The sequence below is a fragment of the Prinia subflava genome, chromosome 2 (genome assembly GCF_021018805.1).
Source record: "Prinia subflava isolate CZ2003 ecotype Zambia chromosome 2, Cam_Psub_1.2, whole genome shotgun sequence".
NCBI lineage: Eukaryota > Metazoa > Chordata > Aves > Passeriformes > Cisticolidae > Prinia > Prinia subflava.
The window spans coordinates 113,191,776-113,208,449 of record NC_086248.1 but is presented as its reverse complement, the minus strand read 5'-3'; the positions used below and the strand labels follow the sequence as shown (position 1 = coordinate 113,208,449).

Here is a 16,674-nt window from a genome sequence, read left to right as displayed (position 1 = left end):
GGGGCCGGGCGGTCCCGGGCGGTCCTGGGGGCGGTGCAGGGGGCGGGGCCTCAGGGGCGGGTCCCGAGACCGGCTCAGGTGTGCGGGGAGCCAGGGCGCCTGCGCGGGGCGGGGCCGAGGTGATTTAAGGCGCGGTAATTGCCTTGGCCGCCATTTGCTCACTAGGAGCGCGTTACGGTCGGACGTTGCTGTCCGGGCTCCGCAGCCCGGGACGGGACGCGTTTCGCCTCCTCTTCCTATTTCCCCCTCTACCCCTCCTTCCTCCTCCTCCTGTTCCTTTTTTTTCTGCTCTTTTCCCCCCTTTCCCTGTCCTCCCCAAAGCGACCCCTTTCAGCCCTCCCCTCCTGTCCCCCTCTCTACGCTTCCTTCCTCCTCTCCATATTCTTCTCATTTCTCCCCTAAACACTTCCCTCTCTCCCCCCAACCCGACCCCCCCACTCCTTCCTCTCCTGTCCCTACCCCGTTACCCCCTCGTCTTCCCCCTCTCCCCCTCCTCTGTCCGTTCTCTCTCTTCCCCCCACCCGTCCTTTCCCTTCCCCTGCCGCTTCCTCCACACCCCGAGCCCCTCCCTGCTCCTTCTCATCCCCTGCTGTCCCTTCTCTCGTCCCGTCCTCCCCTTTCCCTCTTCTCCCGCAGCCGCGGGGCTCGGGGTGCCGGCGAATAAAGCCCAGAGGGCCGGAGCCCGGCGCCCCCCGCCCTCGCTGGAGCCCCCACACGGGGCCGGGCCCCCTTGGCCGGTGTCCCCATGCGGTTCGCCTGAGGGTGAACACGGGTGACACCGCCGGGGCTCCGGCTGTCCCCACATCCCACGGGAGCCCCTTCCTTAGGAGGGGGTCCCGGGGTGGGGGTCCCGGGGTGGGTTTGGGGGGGGTCCCCTGCTTAGGAGGGGGTCCTGGGGAGGGAGATGGGTGGTGGGGTTGGGGGGGGCCCCTCTTTAGGGAGGTGGTCCCGGGGTGGGGGGGTGCGGGTTAGGGGAGGTCCCCTCCTTAGGAGGGGGTCCCGGGGTGGGGGGTGTTAGGAAGGGCCCCCTCCTTAGGAGGGGGTCCTGAGGGGTGGGGGGGTTAGGGGGTCCCCTCCTTAGGAGGGGTCCCGGGGTGGGCGGGTTAGGAAGGGCCCCCTCCGGAGGAGGGGGTCCTGGGGGGGGTGGGCCCCCTCCGGAGGAGGGGGTCTCTGGGGTGGGGGGGGGTCAGGGGGGCCCCCTCCGGAGGAGGGGGTCCGGGGGAGGGGGCGGGGCGGAGGGGGGACCACCCCCCTCCAGTCCCCGCCCCCTCCCCTGGACCTCCTCTTCCGGGGGGCCCAACCTGATCCCCCCCCCACCCCAGAGACCCCCTCCTCCGGACCGGGGCCCGGGGGGGAGGGAGGGGGGGGCGGGTGGGGGGGAAGCAGGGGGGGGGTCACGTCACTCTGAACTGTCAACACATAGAGACCACCGGACAAACGAACGGCCCCTCCCGCCCCCCCCACCCCACCCGCCCCTCCCTCCCCCCCCGGGCCCCGGTCCGGAGGAGGGGGTCCCGGGGAGGGGGCCGGGTTGGACCCCGTCCGATGGAGGGATCCGGGGGCGGGGACTGAAGGGGGCGGAGCCCCCTCCACCCCGCCCCCGGACCCCCTCCTCCGGAGGGGGCCCCTCCCGACCCCCCCCCAGGGACCCCCTCCTCCGGAGGGGGCCCTTCCTAACCCCCCCCACCCCGGGACCCCCTCCTAAGGAGGGGGCCCTTCCTAACCCCCCCCACCCCGGGACCCCCTCCTAAGGAGGGGGCCCTTCCTCCCTAGCCCACCCCGGGACCCCCTCCTAAGGAGGGGGCCCCCTAACCCCCGCCCCGACCCCCCCCCAACCCCCGCCCCGACCCCCCGGGACACCCCAGTGTGATGTAGGGAAAGCCGGAGCCCCGGCGGTGTCGGGCCGTGTGTTTGACCGGAATGGGGACACCCGCCGGGCGGGCCTGTCCCCGTGTGGGGCTTCCAGGGAGGGTGGGGGCGCCGGCTCCGGCCCTGTGGGCTTTATTCTCCGGCACCCCGAGCCCCGCGGCTGCGGGGGAAAGAAGGAGAGGGGAGGATGGAGGATGGGAATAGGGGGGCAGACGGGGTGGTCGGGGCAAGGACAGAGGGCAGGTCGGGGTGCTGGGGTGTGCAGGGCAGCAGGGAGAAGGGGCAGGGGAAGGAATGGTGGAGGAAGGAGAAGGAGGATTGAAGGCAGGTGAGGGCAATTGGGAGGGAGAAGGGGAGCAGGGAGAGGGAGCAGGGGGATACGGGGTTCGGGGGAAGGAATGGTGGAGGAAGAAGGAGGAGGATTGAAGGCAGGTGGGGGCAATTGGGAGTGAGAAGGGGAGCAGGGACAGGGAGCAGGGGGAGCCAGGACTAGGGGGAAGGAAGGGTGAAAGGCGGTGGGGCAGGATAGAGGAGTAGGGTAGGGTTGCGGTGTGTAGGGGGATAGGGAGGGGGGGTGGGGGGCGAGGGGTCCGGGGGGGGAAGGAGGGGAGGGCTAGGGGGGAGAGGGAGGGGGGGGTAGGGGGGGGAGGGAGTAGGGGGTGGGGGAGGGGAGAAAGGGAGGGGAGAAAAGAAAGCTATAGAGAAAAAGAAGCATAGAAGAAAAGAGGTATAGAGAATGAGAAATATAGAGCCAGAGAAAAAGAGAGCCCGGCCGCACAGCACCCTGCCGCTCTGAGCGCCGAGTGGCAAATGGCTGCGGACCGTTGCCCCGCGGTTTAAATAGCCCCGGTCCCGCCTCGCGCAGGCGCTCTGGGGCCCCGCGCACCTGTGCAGGCCCCGCCCCCATACCCCCGGCCCCGCCCCGCGCAGGCGCTCTGGGGCGCCGCACACCTGTGCAGGCCCCGCCCCTACAATGGAGTCGGCCCCGCCCCGCGCAGGCGCTCTGATGCCCCGCGCACCTGTGCAGGCCCCGCCCCGCCCCCGCGGCCCCGCCCCGCCCCCGCCCTTCAAGGGCGGCTCAGTCGCTCCGGCCCCGCTCCGTGTGCGGATGCTGCTCTGGGGATGCTGCGGGACCATCGCTCGGAGCGCTGTGCGGAACCCCAACCCGGGGGCTGCTCCCGGTGCTGCGCGGAGCCCGAGGCGCTGAGGTAGGAGGAGAGGTCAGCTCCGGCTCCTGTCCGTGTCCGCTGGGGGTCCCGAGCGGTGCCGCCTCTCCCCCGGCCGGCAGGGCACGGATCGCAGGACGGCGGCGGGATCGGGATCGGGCCCGGGATGGCCACGGGCAGCAGGAGCCGCTCTGGGACGGGCACTGGGGCCGAGCCCGGCGCTGCCGCTCCTGCTCCGCCTGCAGCTGCTCTGGGACTCCGGGCGCGGTCCTGCTGCGGCCGCAGGGAACCGGGGCTCTGCCGGTAACCGTGCACGGCAGAACGGCGGCGGCGTTCCCTCGTGCAGACGCTGGATCGCGGCTGGGGCACGGGGAACACCGTGCCAACCCTGGCACCCCCTAAATCCCGCCGCTCTTGGTGCCCCCGTCCCGCGGGTACCGCCTGTAGCCCCGCGGGTGTGCAAAGCCCCCGCTCTGTCACCCCTGAGGCCACCGCACCCCTCAGGGGACAGCAGCGCCCGGCTCCCCCTTCCCCGTGTCCGCACACGCTGCGGGCCTTCACCGGCCGCACCCTTGTGGAAGGAGCGGGGCTGGAGCACCGTGGGCGGGAGCCGCGGCCCCGGGCACGGCTCCGCTCAGGCTGCTTCTCCAACAGCTGCCGGGTGAGGTGTTCCCCCTCCCCCTTGCTCTGCAACTCACACTCTGCAGGGACAAAACCTGTTTAATACAACTCCGCTGAGAATGTTCCTCTTGATTTGCAGATCACAGGACACACTGAGGCCGGGAGGGATCCTAAAATCTGACTCTCCAGCAAATGGACCCTTTGAGAGTTGAGCTCAGAACGCTGGCATCACCAGGACTCTGCTCCAACCAACGGAGCCCATCTCTGTGTCACAGGGGTGGATCTCCCTAGGATGGGAATCCTTGGCACCACCAAGGGAAGTGCAGTGCCTTCTTTTCTGCTTAAGCTGCTTTATGCACCAGCCCCTGGCATGGCTCTAGGGCAGAACTAGCACGACAAAACTCTTCCAATAACACTGATTTCCTGCCCTTTCCAGGATTTACCCAGCAACCATCCAAGTGCTCTCGCAATGTCTCTTTCCAGGCTGAAATGAGCAGGACAAGTCCTGAGCCTTCCCTGGTTCCACAGCCAAAGTTCTGGAGAGAGGCAGGGCTGGTCCCACCTGCAGAGGGGCATTTCCTGCAGGTGAGTGTTGCCAGGCCAAAATGATGGCAGCTGCTGAGGCTGGGGCTGCAATTCTGGCCCAGAGCTGCACAGAGGCCCCGGTGCCCCCCCCCTTGCTGCCAGCAATGCTCCTTGGTGTTTCCTGCACGTGTCTTGGGTGGCTGGAAATGCAGGGAGGAGGGAGGCCGGCAGCCCCAGCAAGGCAAGCAGCCCCTCTTGTCCTTGGGATGTGCAGGGGAGGAGCTGTGCCCACAGTGTCCTGCCCGTGGCCCGCAGCGTGCCAAACACACGCCCCAGGGATGGGCACTGGTGTGCTCAGACACTGCTGGCACAGACACGGCTGAAGGGCTGCCCGCAGCTCCTGGGCCAGGGGCTGCTCTCCACAGGCACCAGGAGATGCTTCAGCCCGGACAGAGGCCACCCACAGCCCAAAAGCAGCCCAAGGAACAGCTGCCATTGCCTGGCCATGGTTTGCAGAGGGGCTCAGACAGCAATTCCCCGTTCTGACCTCCCGGAGCTCCCACATGGCTGCCAGGTATGTCCTGGCCACCCCAAATCCCCTCCCTTCCAGCCTGAGGACATCATCCATCAGCAGCATTAAAGCCAAGGCAATCTTCCCTCACAGAATTTAAATCCCAAGCAATAGCCCTCGGAGATACCTTAAAACGGAAGGTTCGCACGGATGGAGTTCTGTTGGGATGAAGTTTGGAGCTTTTCATGGAGCCAGCTGGAAGTGCAGAGGTGATGGGAAGCTTTTGCAGGTGGGTCCCAGTTCAGGTGTGCTGAAGGCAGGGATGTGCAGCCCTTTCCTGAGGTAAAGGAACTCCCAGAGGCACTGCTGGGGCTCTGAAAGGAGCTGAGCTCCTGCAGGCAGAGATGTCCTCCCGTGGGCGCAGGGGCTGCCTCAGCACGGGCAGGGAGCGCGTCCGGCCACCGCCTCCTCCTGCTGTAAAATATCAACGGGAGCCCGAGCTCAGGGGGACGGGATCAGCTGAATGCCAGGGAGCTCTGTCAAGTGACCCCCCCCACCAGGGGATGAGGGTTATCATCAGCCAATTCTATGGAATAGAAACCCCTCCTGTCCCCATCCCGCTGAGCTTCCTTGGAAGCTCTGCTGCTTCCTGACACAGCTGGTGTTCGAGGGGCACGGGAATAACCACGCTCCATGAGGCCCTGTGGGGTTATTCCAGTGGGAATTGAGCAGGGAATTTGGGGCTGTGGGTATAATTCCTCTGAACTAGCTCCCCCCTCCCTTTGCTGAACTAGCAAAGGTGACAGTGAGCCCCAAATCTGGGCACCACACAGAGAACAATCTTTGTGCTGCCCTGGCAGCTCAAGGCCCTGGGCTGGGAAGTTTTGGGAGTCAAAGGTACGGAATTATACAAATCACAGCAATTGGCATCACCCAGAGGGACAATCCAAGTCCCAAACAATTCCTCCACAATCTGCTCTGGGGGAGCAGACCCTGTCTCTGCCAGGAGCTCTGACTCTGTTTCTCCAGCCAGCTCGGAGCAGTGTCAGGGCCTCCATGAGGGCTGTAAAAGCCAAATCAACCCCCAATCCCATAGAGCGAACAATCCAAATAAAGAAATGCATTGTTGTCATCAAGAGCTCAGAACTCTGTTAAGAATTCCATGACAACAAGGTAATGGGATTCCCAGGAGTCTCATTAATGCTCTTGATTTCATTTTTATGTCTTTTTAATCCCTCCTTTGGCAGCTTGTAAAACTTACACTGGAATTTAGAGGTCAGGCAGGGTTGGCTTTGGATTGACCTTCACCTCTGGTCCCACTTTGTGCAAACACAACTTGGGCCAAGGTGGTTGGACATGTGACCTCAGCTTTTCACTCCAGAATATGCCCTTCTTGTTCCCTGGAGATGAAGTTTTTGCTCCAGACTCTCCACTCCTCCCCTCCATTTGCCCTCCAAGCGCCCGCTCCGTTCCCCACGGGTGCCCTGGTGACACCAGGGAGGTCCCTTTGCCCACAGAGCCTTTCTCCTGCCCCTGTCCAGCCTGAGGCCTCTCCTCTGCTCGCTCTTTCTGCCTCGTCCCACACGGAGCCTCTTCTCCCTTCCCTGCCGGCTGCTGCCAAGGAAGGAGGACACAGCGAGTCCCGAGTGCTGAGCCCTCACCGCCACGCCTGGAGAGCCCTGCCTGCGGTCCCGAGGGGCCTCGCATTGCCCAGGGAAATTGTCTGCTGGGCTCCCTCCACCTGCCTCAGCAATGCCCTCCAAAATGCCACCTCACTCCCCTTGATGTCCTCTCACCTTTTCCTACACAAACGCTTCCTGTGTCCCCTCTAAATCACACCAGGTTCTCAGCTAAATGAATGGCATGACCTGTGCCTGCTGCTCACGATTCACCCGACCAAAATCAAGAGCAGATGTCGGCTGGGCTTTAAGAACTTGAGATAACTTTGAAGCAAAATGAATCACCTTTTTCTCCTCTTTGTGGTTTGTATTTCTTTCAGATGCTGGACTTGCCTCTGTGGATGTGTGCTGAGCTCTCGCTGCAGGGGACTGTCAGGCCTGAACGGCTGTGAGTTCATGTTCTTCTCACTGGGGAATCAGAAATCATTTCAGAAGAATTAGAAAGTTTAGAAAAATACAGCTCAAAATCTCACCTCTGTCCCTCCTAAGTTATCCCCGTTTTTCCCAGCTAGGAGCTGCAAGGAATTCAGGCAGGGAAAATGACATCAGGGAACAGCTGTAAATTCAAAGGCAGAAATAGAAGATCTGCCAGCAAAGGGCAGGAAAGGGAAAAAGTTTCAGAAAGCATTTCTGTGGTCTAAAATTAATAATTATTTCTGATTCATGGCATTCATGCAGATGTGAGTGACACTTTCTGGGGGCAGAGCAGCCGATTGCCAAAGTTCACTTCCTGCCCTGTGCCTGATCTGCAGAGGAGAAAGCCTCTTCCATGAAGGGATTTGGCTCCATCTAATCCCACCTGCCCAGGCTGTTCCATGTGGCTGCTGCCAGGCTGGGGCAGCACAGGCAGACACAGCTCTCAGCACTCTCTGCTCCAAACACAGCTCTGGCCTCCTTTGCAAACTGCCTCTGCAGTGAGGTTTTCTCCAGGAGAAATCAAGGAATTGCTGGTGGCAGGGTGGAGATGAAGTTATCACAAAAGGAAGTAAGGGATAAATATTCCTCCAAGAGCCCTCGAGACTTTCTGAGCTCAGTTGGGAAGGAGAAATTCCTTCCCAGCAGTGCAAATACACAACAGCCTCCAACACAAAGCACAGACTGTCAAGTGAGGTCTGACAGCACCACTCTGACAAATCTTTGTCCTTCTTCCTTTCAGTGACTTTTGCAATCTGAAGCTGACAAGGCCCAAGGCTCTGTCCAGCTGCCCAGGAACAAAAGGGTCCTCCCAGGGTCGAGGCACGTTCCCAGAGCACAGAGGCACCCCTGGAGCTCGTGTGTGGGGCTGGCAAGGGCTGCCAGGAGGACGCAGCCCCCAGGCAGGGTGGCGGTGGCAGTGACAGCGGCAAATTCCCAGGGTCCGATGGAACAGCAGAGAGACAAAGGCCAGCAGCGCACGGGACCTGCAGCTGCTCCCTGCCCTGCCACACCCCAGTGGGAAATCTCCAGGGGGGCATAGAAACTCGCAGGCTGCACAAAATGCAGCATCTGTCACCCTGATCCTGCCTGAACTCAGCATGTGGGGCCAACTCTCCTCCTACCCCCAGGTAAACACTCACCTGACCTGGATCAGCCCCAAACACAGCCCCACTTCTCACCTCCAAGCTGCTCCCGCATGGGGCTGCTGCCACATTCCTGACAAGGTGCCAAAAGCCCCTTTGGACAAGGCTCTCTCGGTCTCAGGCGCTGGGCACTGCAGGCACCAGGGCAAGGACAGCCTGAAAGCAGAGCAGATGCCTCTGGGTTAGCAACAGGCTGAGGACACGAATGAGCAGAAACCATCAGCCTCTGGGGCTGGGACTTGATTTAATCACACAGATCATACCAAGTGTGGCATTTACAAACCTCAGACTCTCTTTCCACAGAAGCCAGTTCTGATCTAGTTCTCAGGGTGACCAATACCTCCTCCACAAAACCCACAGGGATTAGAATTTTGTGCTGGTTTTACAAATGTCATGTCAGATTTGCAAAAGCAAATCCCAGCAGGTCCCTGCTTTCCAGATCAGTGAACTCCGCTTCCCTGGAAAACCTGCTCCAGCCCCAGCCTGTGCCAAGGTGAGCACAAGCCTGCAGAGGTCAGAACCCTCACCTGGACCGATGCACTTGCAGCGAGATGCAGCTCCAAATGGAATTCCCAAACAGCCTCCAAAATGTTCTACGATCACACCTTCAAGATGGCTCCAAAGGGCAACAGCTCCGGTGCCAGATCAGTACCTGCATGAGTCCGTGTGCCAGCCCCGGCTCACTGAAAAACACAAGAAACCAACCATCACACAGGCCTTGTTTGCAGAATTCCTGGTCCAATCCCTCTCCTTTCCTGCCCAGAGCTGAGGGAAATCTGACACAGTATTAATAAGTGACCTTTGCTGAGAGCACTCATCACCCCAGTCCTTCAGCCTTGGCAGGCGTTTGGAGTGAACCGACCCAATGGCTAAACCTAAATCTAAACTCCTAACAGGTTTTGTTAGAAAAGTAACGGACAGTTAATCCTCCAACAGAATGAAATTGCTGCACAAGGAATAACAGAACATCATCCGTGAATAACCAATTCCACCCACACCCACCACAGCTCCACCCGTAATTTGGGTGAAATATTGATAGGGTTTGTAAATTCTCCCCTTCCCTGCTACACAGTCCTTCACTGCATATCCAGCGAGTGGGTTTCTTCCCTTCCTTTTTCCCCAAAACAGCCCAAATCCCAGTTCTCTCACACCCAAACCAAACACACCTAAGGCAATGGCCATCAGCACCCGGAATTCCGAGCTCCCTGTTCCCTGCATTGCTCATCCAAGCACTCACATCAATCTCACCTCAGCCCAGAGACTCTCTGTCCTCCGAGGGAAACACAGCCTGATGGGACACACTGCTGGCACCACATTTCCTCTTGTTCCTGCTCACCTGGAAAGACACAGGCAAACCCAGCCCCTCACACCCTGCATCCCTGAGCACCACAGCTCCATCATCCCAAAGGAGCTCTGGCATTCACCGCTTCACCTCTGCCCTTTTCCAGCAGACACGGCTGGGCCCGGGCTGTCAGAAATGGCATTCCCATGGTAGTTAATCCCAGCAGAGAGCAAAAAAGGAACCCTGCATCCCTCTCACTTACCCCACAGCATGGGCAGGACCAGGAGCCCTCCAGTGCAGACCCCTGGTGCTGAAGCCTCTTGGCCTTGGCTGCTTAAACACCAAAGCTTTTGGCAAAGATGGGAGGAGTTCAGTGATTTTTCCTGTCCTGAAAGACAAGAGGAAAAGAAAATTAAATCCACAATGAAGTCCACTGCAGATGTCAAAGCATCCCGCTTTCACACTTCTGCTCTGATTGCTCACTATGGGGTTTTATCTGTGAGAGGTGGCACCAACTCAAATATAAAAGTGTCCTTTTACAGCATTTTTATTCCTAGCTATTTCAGCCATTAAAAGGATGCTCCTTTTTCTTATTGCATTCTTTGCCTGATTTCAACAGAGCCATTTTCATCCCAGACCCCACTTGGCAGTTATTCAATCCTTTACTGTTGGACTATGCACAACGAAAGGGACACCCTGCATCACAGGAAATCCCAAAGAGAAGCCCCTCCAAACCCTGACAGACAAAGGTTTCAAGGCACTCCAGAACTCAGACAGCTCTTTATGCCTGCTCAGGCCACACCAATTCTGTCACATCCTCCTGAGCTGTGCCCATGAGGCAAAGGCTCCCCTTCCTCCTAGGGAATCCCTGTCTGAGACCACACGAGTCCATCCTGGGCGGCTTCTGGAAACAACACGAGAAAGGCAAAATGAAAATGTTTTCTGTCAGAAAATGAGGGTCTATAATCAGAACTTCTGGACAAATCTGGTAGCATCACTTTCATACCATAAATATGCCATGCCCATCCTTCCAGCCCAGGTGAAAACAGGAAGGAGAACTACAGGAAAAGCAGGGAGATAGAGGCCCTTTGGAAACATTTCCTAGAGACTCTTTCGCATTGTGTGTTCCTTGTGCTCTTTAAAAGATTGCATTGCTGCTAAACAGTCTCAGGCTCATCATATTTTATCAGCTTAAGCTTTGGCTTCACCCTCTCTCCAGAGGAGCAGAGAACTCCTCCAGGGTAAGGGGGAGCCTGGTCCCACTCCAGGGATGTGCCCAGTAAAGGAGGGGAGTTGTTTACTGTACCTGACCGGTGTTTTTGTCACACACAAAACCCAAACCCAGCAAACACTGAAATGGACTATACTGAGCTGCAACACCAAGCATTCACAGCAGGCAGAGGCCAGAGGTGCACACAGGACTAAAAAGTACCATTTCACCTGGTTTTTCTGCTTACATTCATTCTGCTGCGCTTCACAGCTCTGCCAAGGTCACTTCCATTCTCAGAACCCTGTGTCACGTGTGGCCCAGGCTGGAAATCCTCACTTAGGAATCCCACATCATATCTGGATTTGCCAGGAAGCACATGCACACACGTATGCCCACTGCTGTGATATGTCAGTCACAATTCATGGAACCCAGCAACTCATTCCTTACTGCACCACTTAGAAATACATTAAAAAGCCAGAAGAAAACCCACCCAAACAACAAGCCACAAAAGAGAGAGCTCAGTTAAAATCTTAATATTCTGCCCAGTGATGTTGATAGAGAAGGAGGAAAGCCATCCTTCCAGTTCTCCCAGTTCTGGACCAGGCAGTTTGGAACAGCCACTGCTGCCCTCACCTGCAGCTATGGCAGCCTCCCTCCTTCCTTCAGCCTTGCCCTGACTTCGGAGGGACCAGAGGGACCCAAACTGCCCAAACTCAAACCCAAAACTGCCAGCATGCACTCCCACTACTGGCATGGACATCTTCATCTTCCATCCTTGGCCAAACAACCCCCAGGATGGTTTTGCTTTCCTGACACACCTGGCAAATTTCATTTCCATTTATCGAGGCAACAGACACACTGTGTGGCTCTGGGGTCAGACCCCCTTTGGCTCAAGCACCTGAGAGAAGATTGGAGGGAAGAATCCTACAGCAAATTGAAATCCCAGATATGCAATGAAGGTCTCCTTTGGGCACGTTTCTTTTCAGGGAACAAGAAAGGCCTTTAGACCGTTTGCATCCACGTCAAAAGCCCACACTGAGGACTTGGCTTTAAAGGTGTTGCACTTAAGGTTACAGATATGGAATTGCTTTGGGATCTGGCATTCCTGCACCTACACAAGCACATCAAAAGAATTAAGGGCCGAGCCCTGAAGTTCACTTATTCCAATTCCAATTCTATTTTGGTATGGAGCAGACACTATTTCAGACACTATGTCAAGTGTCACTTGACATACCAAAATCCACAGCAAGACTTAAAATCATGAAAAGCAACTTCTCCCAGCCCCACCACTTTCAATTTTCCAGTTTAGGAGTCCTAAAGACTAAAGTCCTAAAGGAGAGGTTAAAGAGAGGAAGAAGAAAAGCCCAAAACCTACTATCAACTATTGTTTTCCACAGATTTTCATGACACCTGATGGCTTTTTGAAGAAAATTCATTTGTACATGTAAAAACCTATCCAGTAGGCAGGGGTTTCTGACCCCACACCTCCCAGGTAAAGGATCACAGGAGGAGCGGCACAGAGGGCTCCAAAAGTGCCCAAGAGAGGTTCAAGTTGACTATATTTGGACAGGATTATTTGAAACCAAACTGCTCTGCACCTGCCCCAAGCCTGGAGTTCCCAGAAACAAAATGAGCTCCCCCTCCTGCTTCCTTTTCTGCCTTCTCTGGTCAAGGGAGAATCGCACAATGCAAATGGTAACAGACAAGATGGTAAGACTGTCCAATGCCCAGCATGGCTGGCACCAGGGCTCATTCCCTCCTGCAGCTGATGGAACTTAAACCCAGCTGACAGGAATTGCCTTTCTAGAGAAGTAGGTAAGAATGTGCTCAGTCTAATTGCTTATAATTCCTGGAGCAAAACCACACTTCCTGAATAAATGCTCTTAATTCCTTTCCCTTCAGGGCCTGTGGAGCCCTGTGTTACACAGCTGATGCTTTGTAAGGAGTGTTTACTTGCCTTTGTCCCAGAGTGCTGTGGAAGTGTCTCTCAGTCCGTAGCAGCTCATCTCAGCAAAGGCTCTGCAGCACAGCTGCTGGGTTTGGCTGTGTGAGCACAGGGCTGAGCCAGGCTGTGTTCACAGGTCGACTGGCTCACAGAGAAGATGAGGGAAGCCAACTTCACCGTTTCATCCATGCACGGGGACATGCCCCAGAAGGAGAGGGAGTCCATCATGAAGGAGTTCAGGTCTGGTGCAAGGTGAGTGCCCCACGCAGCGTTGCTGACATCGTGCTGCCTCAGGGCAGGGAAACCCATGAAACCTCTCTGTCAGGGCTTTGTCCAGCTCAGATTAGGGAGAACTCTGATTTCCATCTGTCTCCTGTGGTGTTGAAAGGTTGAGAGACTGCCACTTTCCCAGGAGGGATGCTCGTACCTCTGGGTGTACAATTAGTCTGTTGCGTTTTGCTGAAGACGTTGTGAGTTGCTGCATTTAAAATATGTGAAGGAAGAAATGTTTGTGCTCCACCCCGAGTATTTTGAACACTTGGGAGCATCCTTCCTTCTGAAAGATCCAGGCTGTTCTGGGCCTGTCTTGACTGAAGTTTGGTGATGGTGCAAGAGATTTCCCTGCTCTCCCTGCAGCAGAGCTTTGGGTGCTGCTGGTGAGCCGTGGGCAGGGGAGCAGGAGCAGCAGGGGATGCTCTGTGCTGGAGCCTGGGCGTTCCCAGCAAAGCCCTCACTGTGCCCTTCTCTCTGCAGCCGAGTTCTCATCTCCACGGACGTTTGGGCTCGGGGCCTGGACGTGCCTCAGGTGTCGCTGATCATTAACTACGACCTGCCCAACAACAGAGAGCTCTACATCCACAGGTAGGCTGGGGCTGCCCGGGGCCGGGGGAGCTCTCCCTTCCCCCGGCTCCATCCCCTGTTCCCGTGCCTCGGCTGGGGGAGCTCTCCCTTCCCCCGGCTCCATCCCCTGTTCCCGTGCCTCGGCTGGGGGAGCTCTCCCTTCCCCCGGCTCCATCCCCTGTTCCCGTGCCTCGGCTGGGGGAGCTCTCCCTTCCCCCGGCTCCATCCCCTGTTCCCGTGCCTCGGCTGAGGGAGCTCTCCCTTCCCCCGGCTCCATCCCCTGTTCCCGTGCCTCGGCTGGGGGAGCTCTCCCTTCCCCCGGCTCCATCCCCTGTTCCCGTGCCTCGGCTGGGGGAGCTCTCCCTTCCCCCGGCTCCATCCCCTGTTCCCGTGCCTCGGCTGGGGGAGCTCTCCCTTCCCCCGGCTCCATCCCCTGTTCCCGTGCCTCGGCTGGGGGAGCTCTCCCTTCCCCCGGCTCCATCCCCTGTTCCCGTGCCTCGGCTGGGGGAGCTCTCCCTTCCCCCGGCTCCATCCCCTGTTCCCGTGCCTCGGCTGGGGGAGCTCTCCCTTCCCCCGGCTCCATCCCCTGTTCCCGTGCCTCGGCTGGGGGAGCTCTCCCTTCCCCCGGCTCCATCCCCTGTTCCCGTGCCTCGGCTGGGGGAGCTCTCCCTTCCCCCGGCTCCATCCCCTGTTCCCGTGCCTCGGCTGGGGGAGCTCTCCCTTCCCCCGGCTCCATCCCCTGTTCCCGTGCCTCGGCTGGGGGAGCTCTCCCTTCCCCCGGCTCCATCCCCTGTTCCCGTGCCTCGGCTGGGGGAGCTCTCCCTTCCCCCGGCTCCATCCCCTCTTCCCGTGCCTCGGCTGGGGGAGCTCTCCCTTCCCCCGGCTCCATCCCCTCTTCCCGTGCCTCGGCTGAGGGAGCTCTCCCTTCCCCCGGCTCCATCCCCTGTTCCCGTGCCTCGGCTGGGGGGGCTCTCCCTTCCCCCGGCTCCATCCCCTGTTCCCGTGCCTCGGCTGGGGGAGCTCTCCCTTCCCCCGGCTCCATCCCCTGTTCCCGTGCCTCGGCTGGGGGAGCTCTCCCTTCCCCCGGCTCCATCCCCTGTTCCCGTGCCCCGGCAGGATCGGCCGCTCGGGCAGGTACGGCCGCAAGGGCGTGGCCATCAACTTCGTGAAGAACGACGACATCCGCATCCTGCGGGACATCGAGCAGTACTACTCGACCCAGATCGACGAGATGCCCATGAACGGTGCGTGTGCCGCCCTCTGCTGGAGGAGCCTCTGGCCGGGCCTCCACACTCCACCCTTCTAACCCTGTCCTTTTCTCTCCTTCCAGTCGCTGATCTCATCTGAAGCCCGTGGCCAGCACAAGTTGGGCCACCTGGTCCCTCCATCGCTCTCTTTTGGACCCACGTCCTTTTATCCTATTTTTGGTCGTACGTTCTTGAGCTGAGCTGAGCTGCCCTCGGGAACTTGTGTAAATATTGTCTGTACTCCCACCCACGTTTTTCAATAAAAAAAGGAAGTTTGACCAAACCTGTGCTAAATTACTTTAGCCCAGCATAGTAACAGGCTGGGAGTTTTGAGATACTGCCTAACAGATACGGCTGGCATAATGAAACAAAACATTGGGCACTCCCCATTGTCTGGTTTCAAAAAATGCAGGGCTTCCTGTTCTCTACCCTTTCATTGTTGTTGTGCCATGGCACCTGATGCACTTTTAGTTTCCTTAACTTAACCTTCAAGGATCAGACATCTACAGGAAAAACCTGTGGCCTGGGCCTAGCCTGCTGTAGGAAAATTGACTTAGGAGATAGGCAGAAATTTCCTGCTGGTTGTGTCTTTGTGGAGCCAGAGATCACCACAGTCACTGCTCCAGATGAGGATTTCCCATCCCAAGGAACTCGGGCACACGCTGCCAGAGCAGAAGGAGCCGGTATCCTGTCTGGTCACCTTCTCCACCTCTTTCTGTTGCTGTACCTCATTCCATCTTCCCAGTCACCTCTGCTCCTGTGGCTCTCTGGCATGATGCTGTTCTTTGCTAGCTGTAGGATCTTCCCTGTAGCTTTCCTACCTCGCTCTGCTGTGGCCCTGTGAGGCAGGAGCTGGCCAGAGGTCAGTTACCCTCTTCTGCCCTATGCTTGTACTGCTAAATTTGGCTTTTTGCATGCTCAGGGAGGACAGGGGAAGCAAGGCCTGAATACACCACAGTTTGCCCAGAATTAGATCAGCTCTCACAATTCCTTTCTGAGTAGCAGCGGAGTAACCCAGGCCAGCCAAAGCAGCTGTCAGCTCCTGTAAGGCCCTATGAAACTCCTCAGTTCCCTGAGGAACCCACTCCGTGCACCAGCCTGACGTTCTTAACAGTACACAGACAGAAGCTGGGAAGTACTAAGCTTGATCTACTAGCAATACTAATTGTAAGGGGCTGCCCATGGAGGGGAGGCCACTGCAGCTTCGTAGCTCCACGTGCCAGCAGCAGCAGGGCTGAGCCAGCATTCCCACAGGTCAGAGTTCAGCACTGGCACAGCAGCACCAACACCCTCCCCCTGCCCACCATGAAGGGCTCTTGGGGGCTCTGGAGCCCTCCAGGCACTGGGCAGGGAGGCTCAGCTCAAGCAGTATCAGCCTCGGGAGCAGCAGCCTGCTCCAGTAACCAGCGGATGGACATGGCCACAGCTGCACTGCAGCTGCTGGCTCAGCCCACCCTGCACATCCCCACTGTGCCCACTCTCAGTAGCTGGCCCTGAGACACGAGTGTGTCCTTAACTGGCCCTTGCAGAGCCTCTCTCGTGCCCACAGAGGGAGCCTCACCTAAAAATGGGATCCCACACCCTCCAAATGAGCCTTGTCCCTCCATTTGCCTCATACAAAACCAGGTATGTCCAGCCCAGACCTAGCAGTGCTCCCACACCTGGCTCCCAGGCCCCTTGCCCTACTGCTGGCTAAACCCAGCTCGCTGTTCAAGTGACACAACCTCACTGCAGGCTGCTGTCACTCCAAACATGCAGCAAATATTCCAGTCCCTGGCACTTCGACCTCCGTACCCACAGGATGGCATCCCCTCTTCTAGGAAAGGGTGAGATGGTCTTCACATGGGCAGACCACCCCCTTTTATCCACTACCACATCTGTTTCCCACCCTTGATTAAAAGTCATCTTGACCCCTCCCTTTCTCTACCTTGGATCCCTCCCACAGGCTCAAGGGAATTTTGCACTCATGCTGTAACTCCCTGGCCCAGTGTTCAGGAACTCTCCCCCCAAAAAACCCCGAAGAAGAGTTCAGATAAAACCTTGCAGCTGCTTGTCCTCATGCTGGGAAGAGTTCTGTTTTTGCCATCTCAGCAGGGCCCAGCATCAAATCTGACTTGCACCTTCCTTGAGACCATGAGCAGAAAAGGGCAGGCACGGCCCTGCGAGCCCCTGTGTGACATTTGATTAAGTAAGAGATTAATCACCAAAGCAATGGCTGGT

At 58.1% G+C, this 16,674-nt stretch overlaps 1 protein-coding gene and 1 long non-coding RNA gene across 6 annotated transcripts; one reads left to right on the top strand and one right to left on the bottom strand.

Annotated features, from left to right (window-relative positions):
• Nucleotides 1-3,737: 3,737 nt before the first annotated feature.
• On the bottom strand, nucleotides 3,738-12,206 carry LOC134547573 (uncharacterized). Of its 5 annotated transcripts, XR_010079527.1 has the most exons (7): nucleotides 9,475-11,209; nucleotides 9,179-9,266; nucleotides 8,458-8,613; nucleotides 7,967-8,086; nucleotides 6,657-6,779; nucleotides 4,880-5,166; nucleotides 3,738-4,218 (listed from the first exon to the last, which is right to left on the bottom strand). It is a non-coding gene; the product is annotated as an uncharacterized LOC134547573 (long non-coding RNA). The 5 variants fall into 5 exon arrangements; XR_010079526.1 differs by having other exon boundaries at nucleotides 8,458-9,266; nucleotides 9,475-12,206; XR_010079524.1 differs by having other exon boundaries at nucleotides 9,179-11,196.
• Nucleotides 4,848-14,737, top strand: LOC134547572 (eukaryotic initiation factor 4A-III-like). The gene is made up of 7 exons (XM_063391690.1): nucleotides 4,848-4,981; nucleotides 6,692-6,759; nucleotides 7,528-7,915; nucleotides 12,504-12,619; nucleotides 13,121-13,228; nucleotides 14,324-14,451; nucleotides 14,538-14,737. The coding sequence occupies exons 3-7, from the start codon at nucleotides 7,886-7,888 to the stop codon at nucleotides 14,552-14,554; spliced, it is 399 nt and encodes a 132-aa protein (XP_063247760.1). The 5' UTR covers nucleotides 4,848-4,981; nucleotides 6,692-6,759; nucleotides 7,528-7,885; the 3' UTR covers nucleotides 14,555-14,737.
• Nucleotides 14,738-16,674: the final 1,937 nt, after the last annotated feature.

What these genes read in the sequence shown, in the direction of transcription:
- LOC134547572 (XM_063391690.1), top strand. Translation starts at nt 7,886, where the DNA reads ATGTGGGGCCAACTCTCCTCCTACCCCCAG. An exon ending in GAGTTCAGGTCTGGTGCAAG is followed by an intron (nt 12,620 to 13,120) that starts GTGAGTGCCCCA and finishes TTCTCTCTGCAG; the next exon opens with CCGAGTTCTCATCTCCACGG. An exon ending in AGAGAGCTCTACATCCACAG is followed by an intron (nt 13,229 to 14,323) that starts GTAGGCTGGGGC and finishes GTGCCCCGGCAG; the next exon opens with GATCGGCCGCTCGGGCAGGT.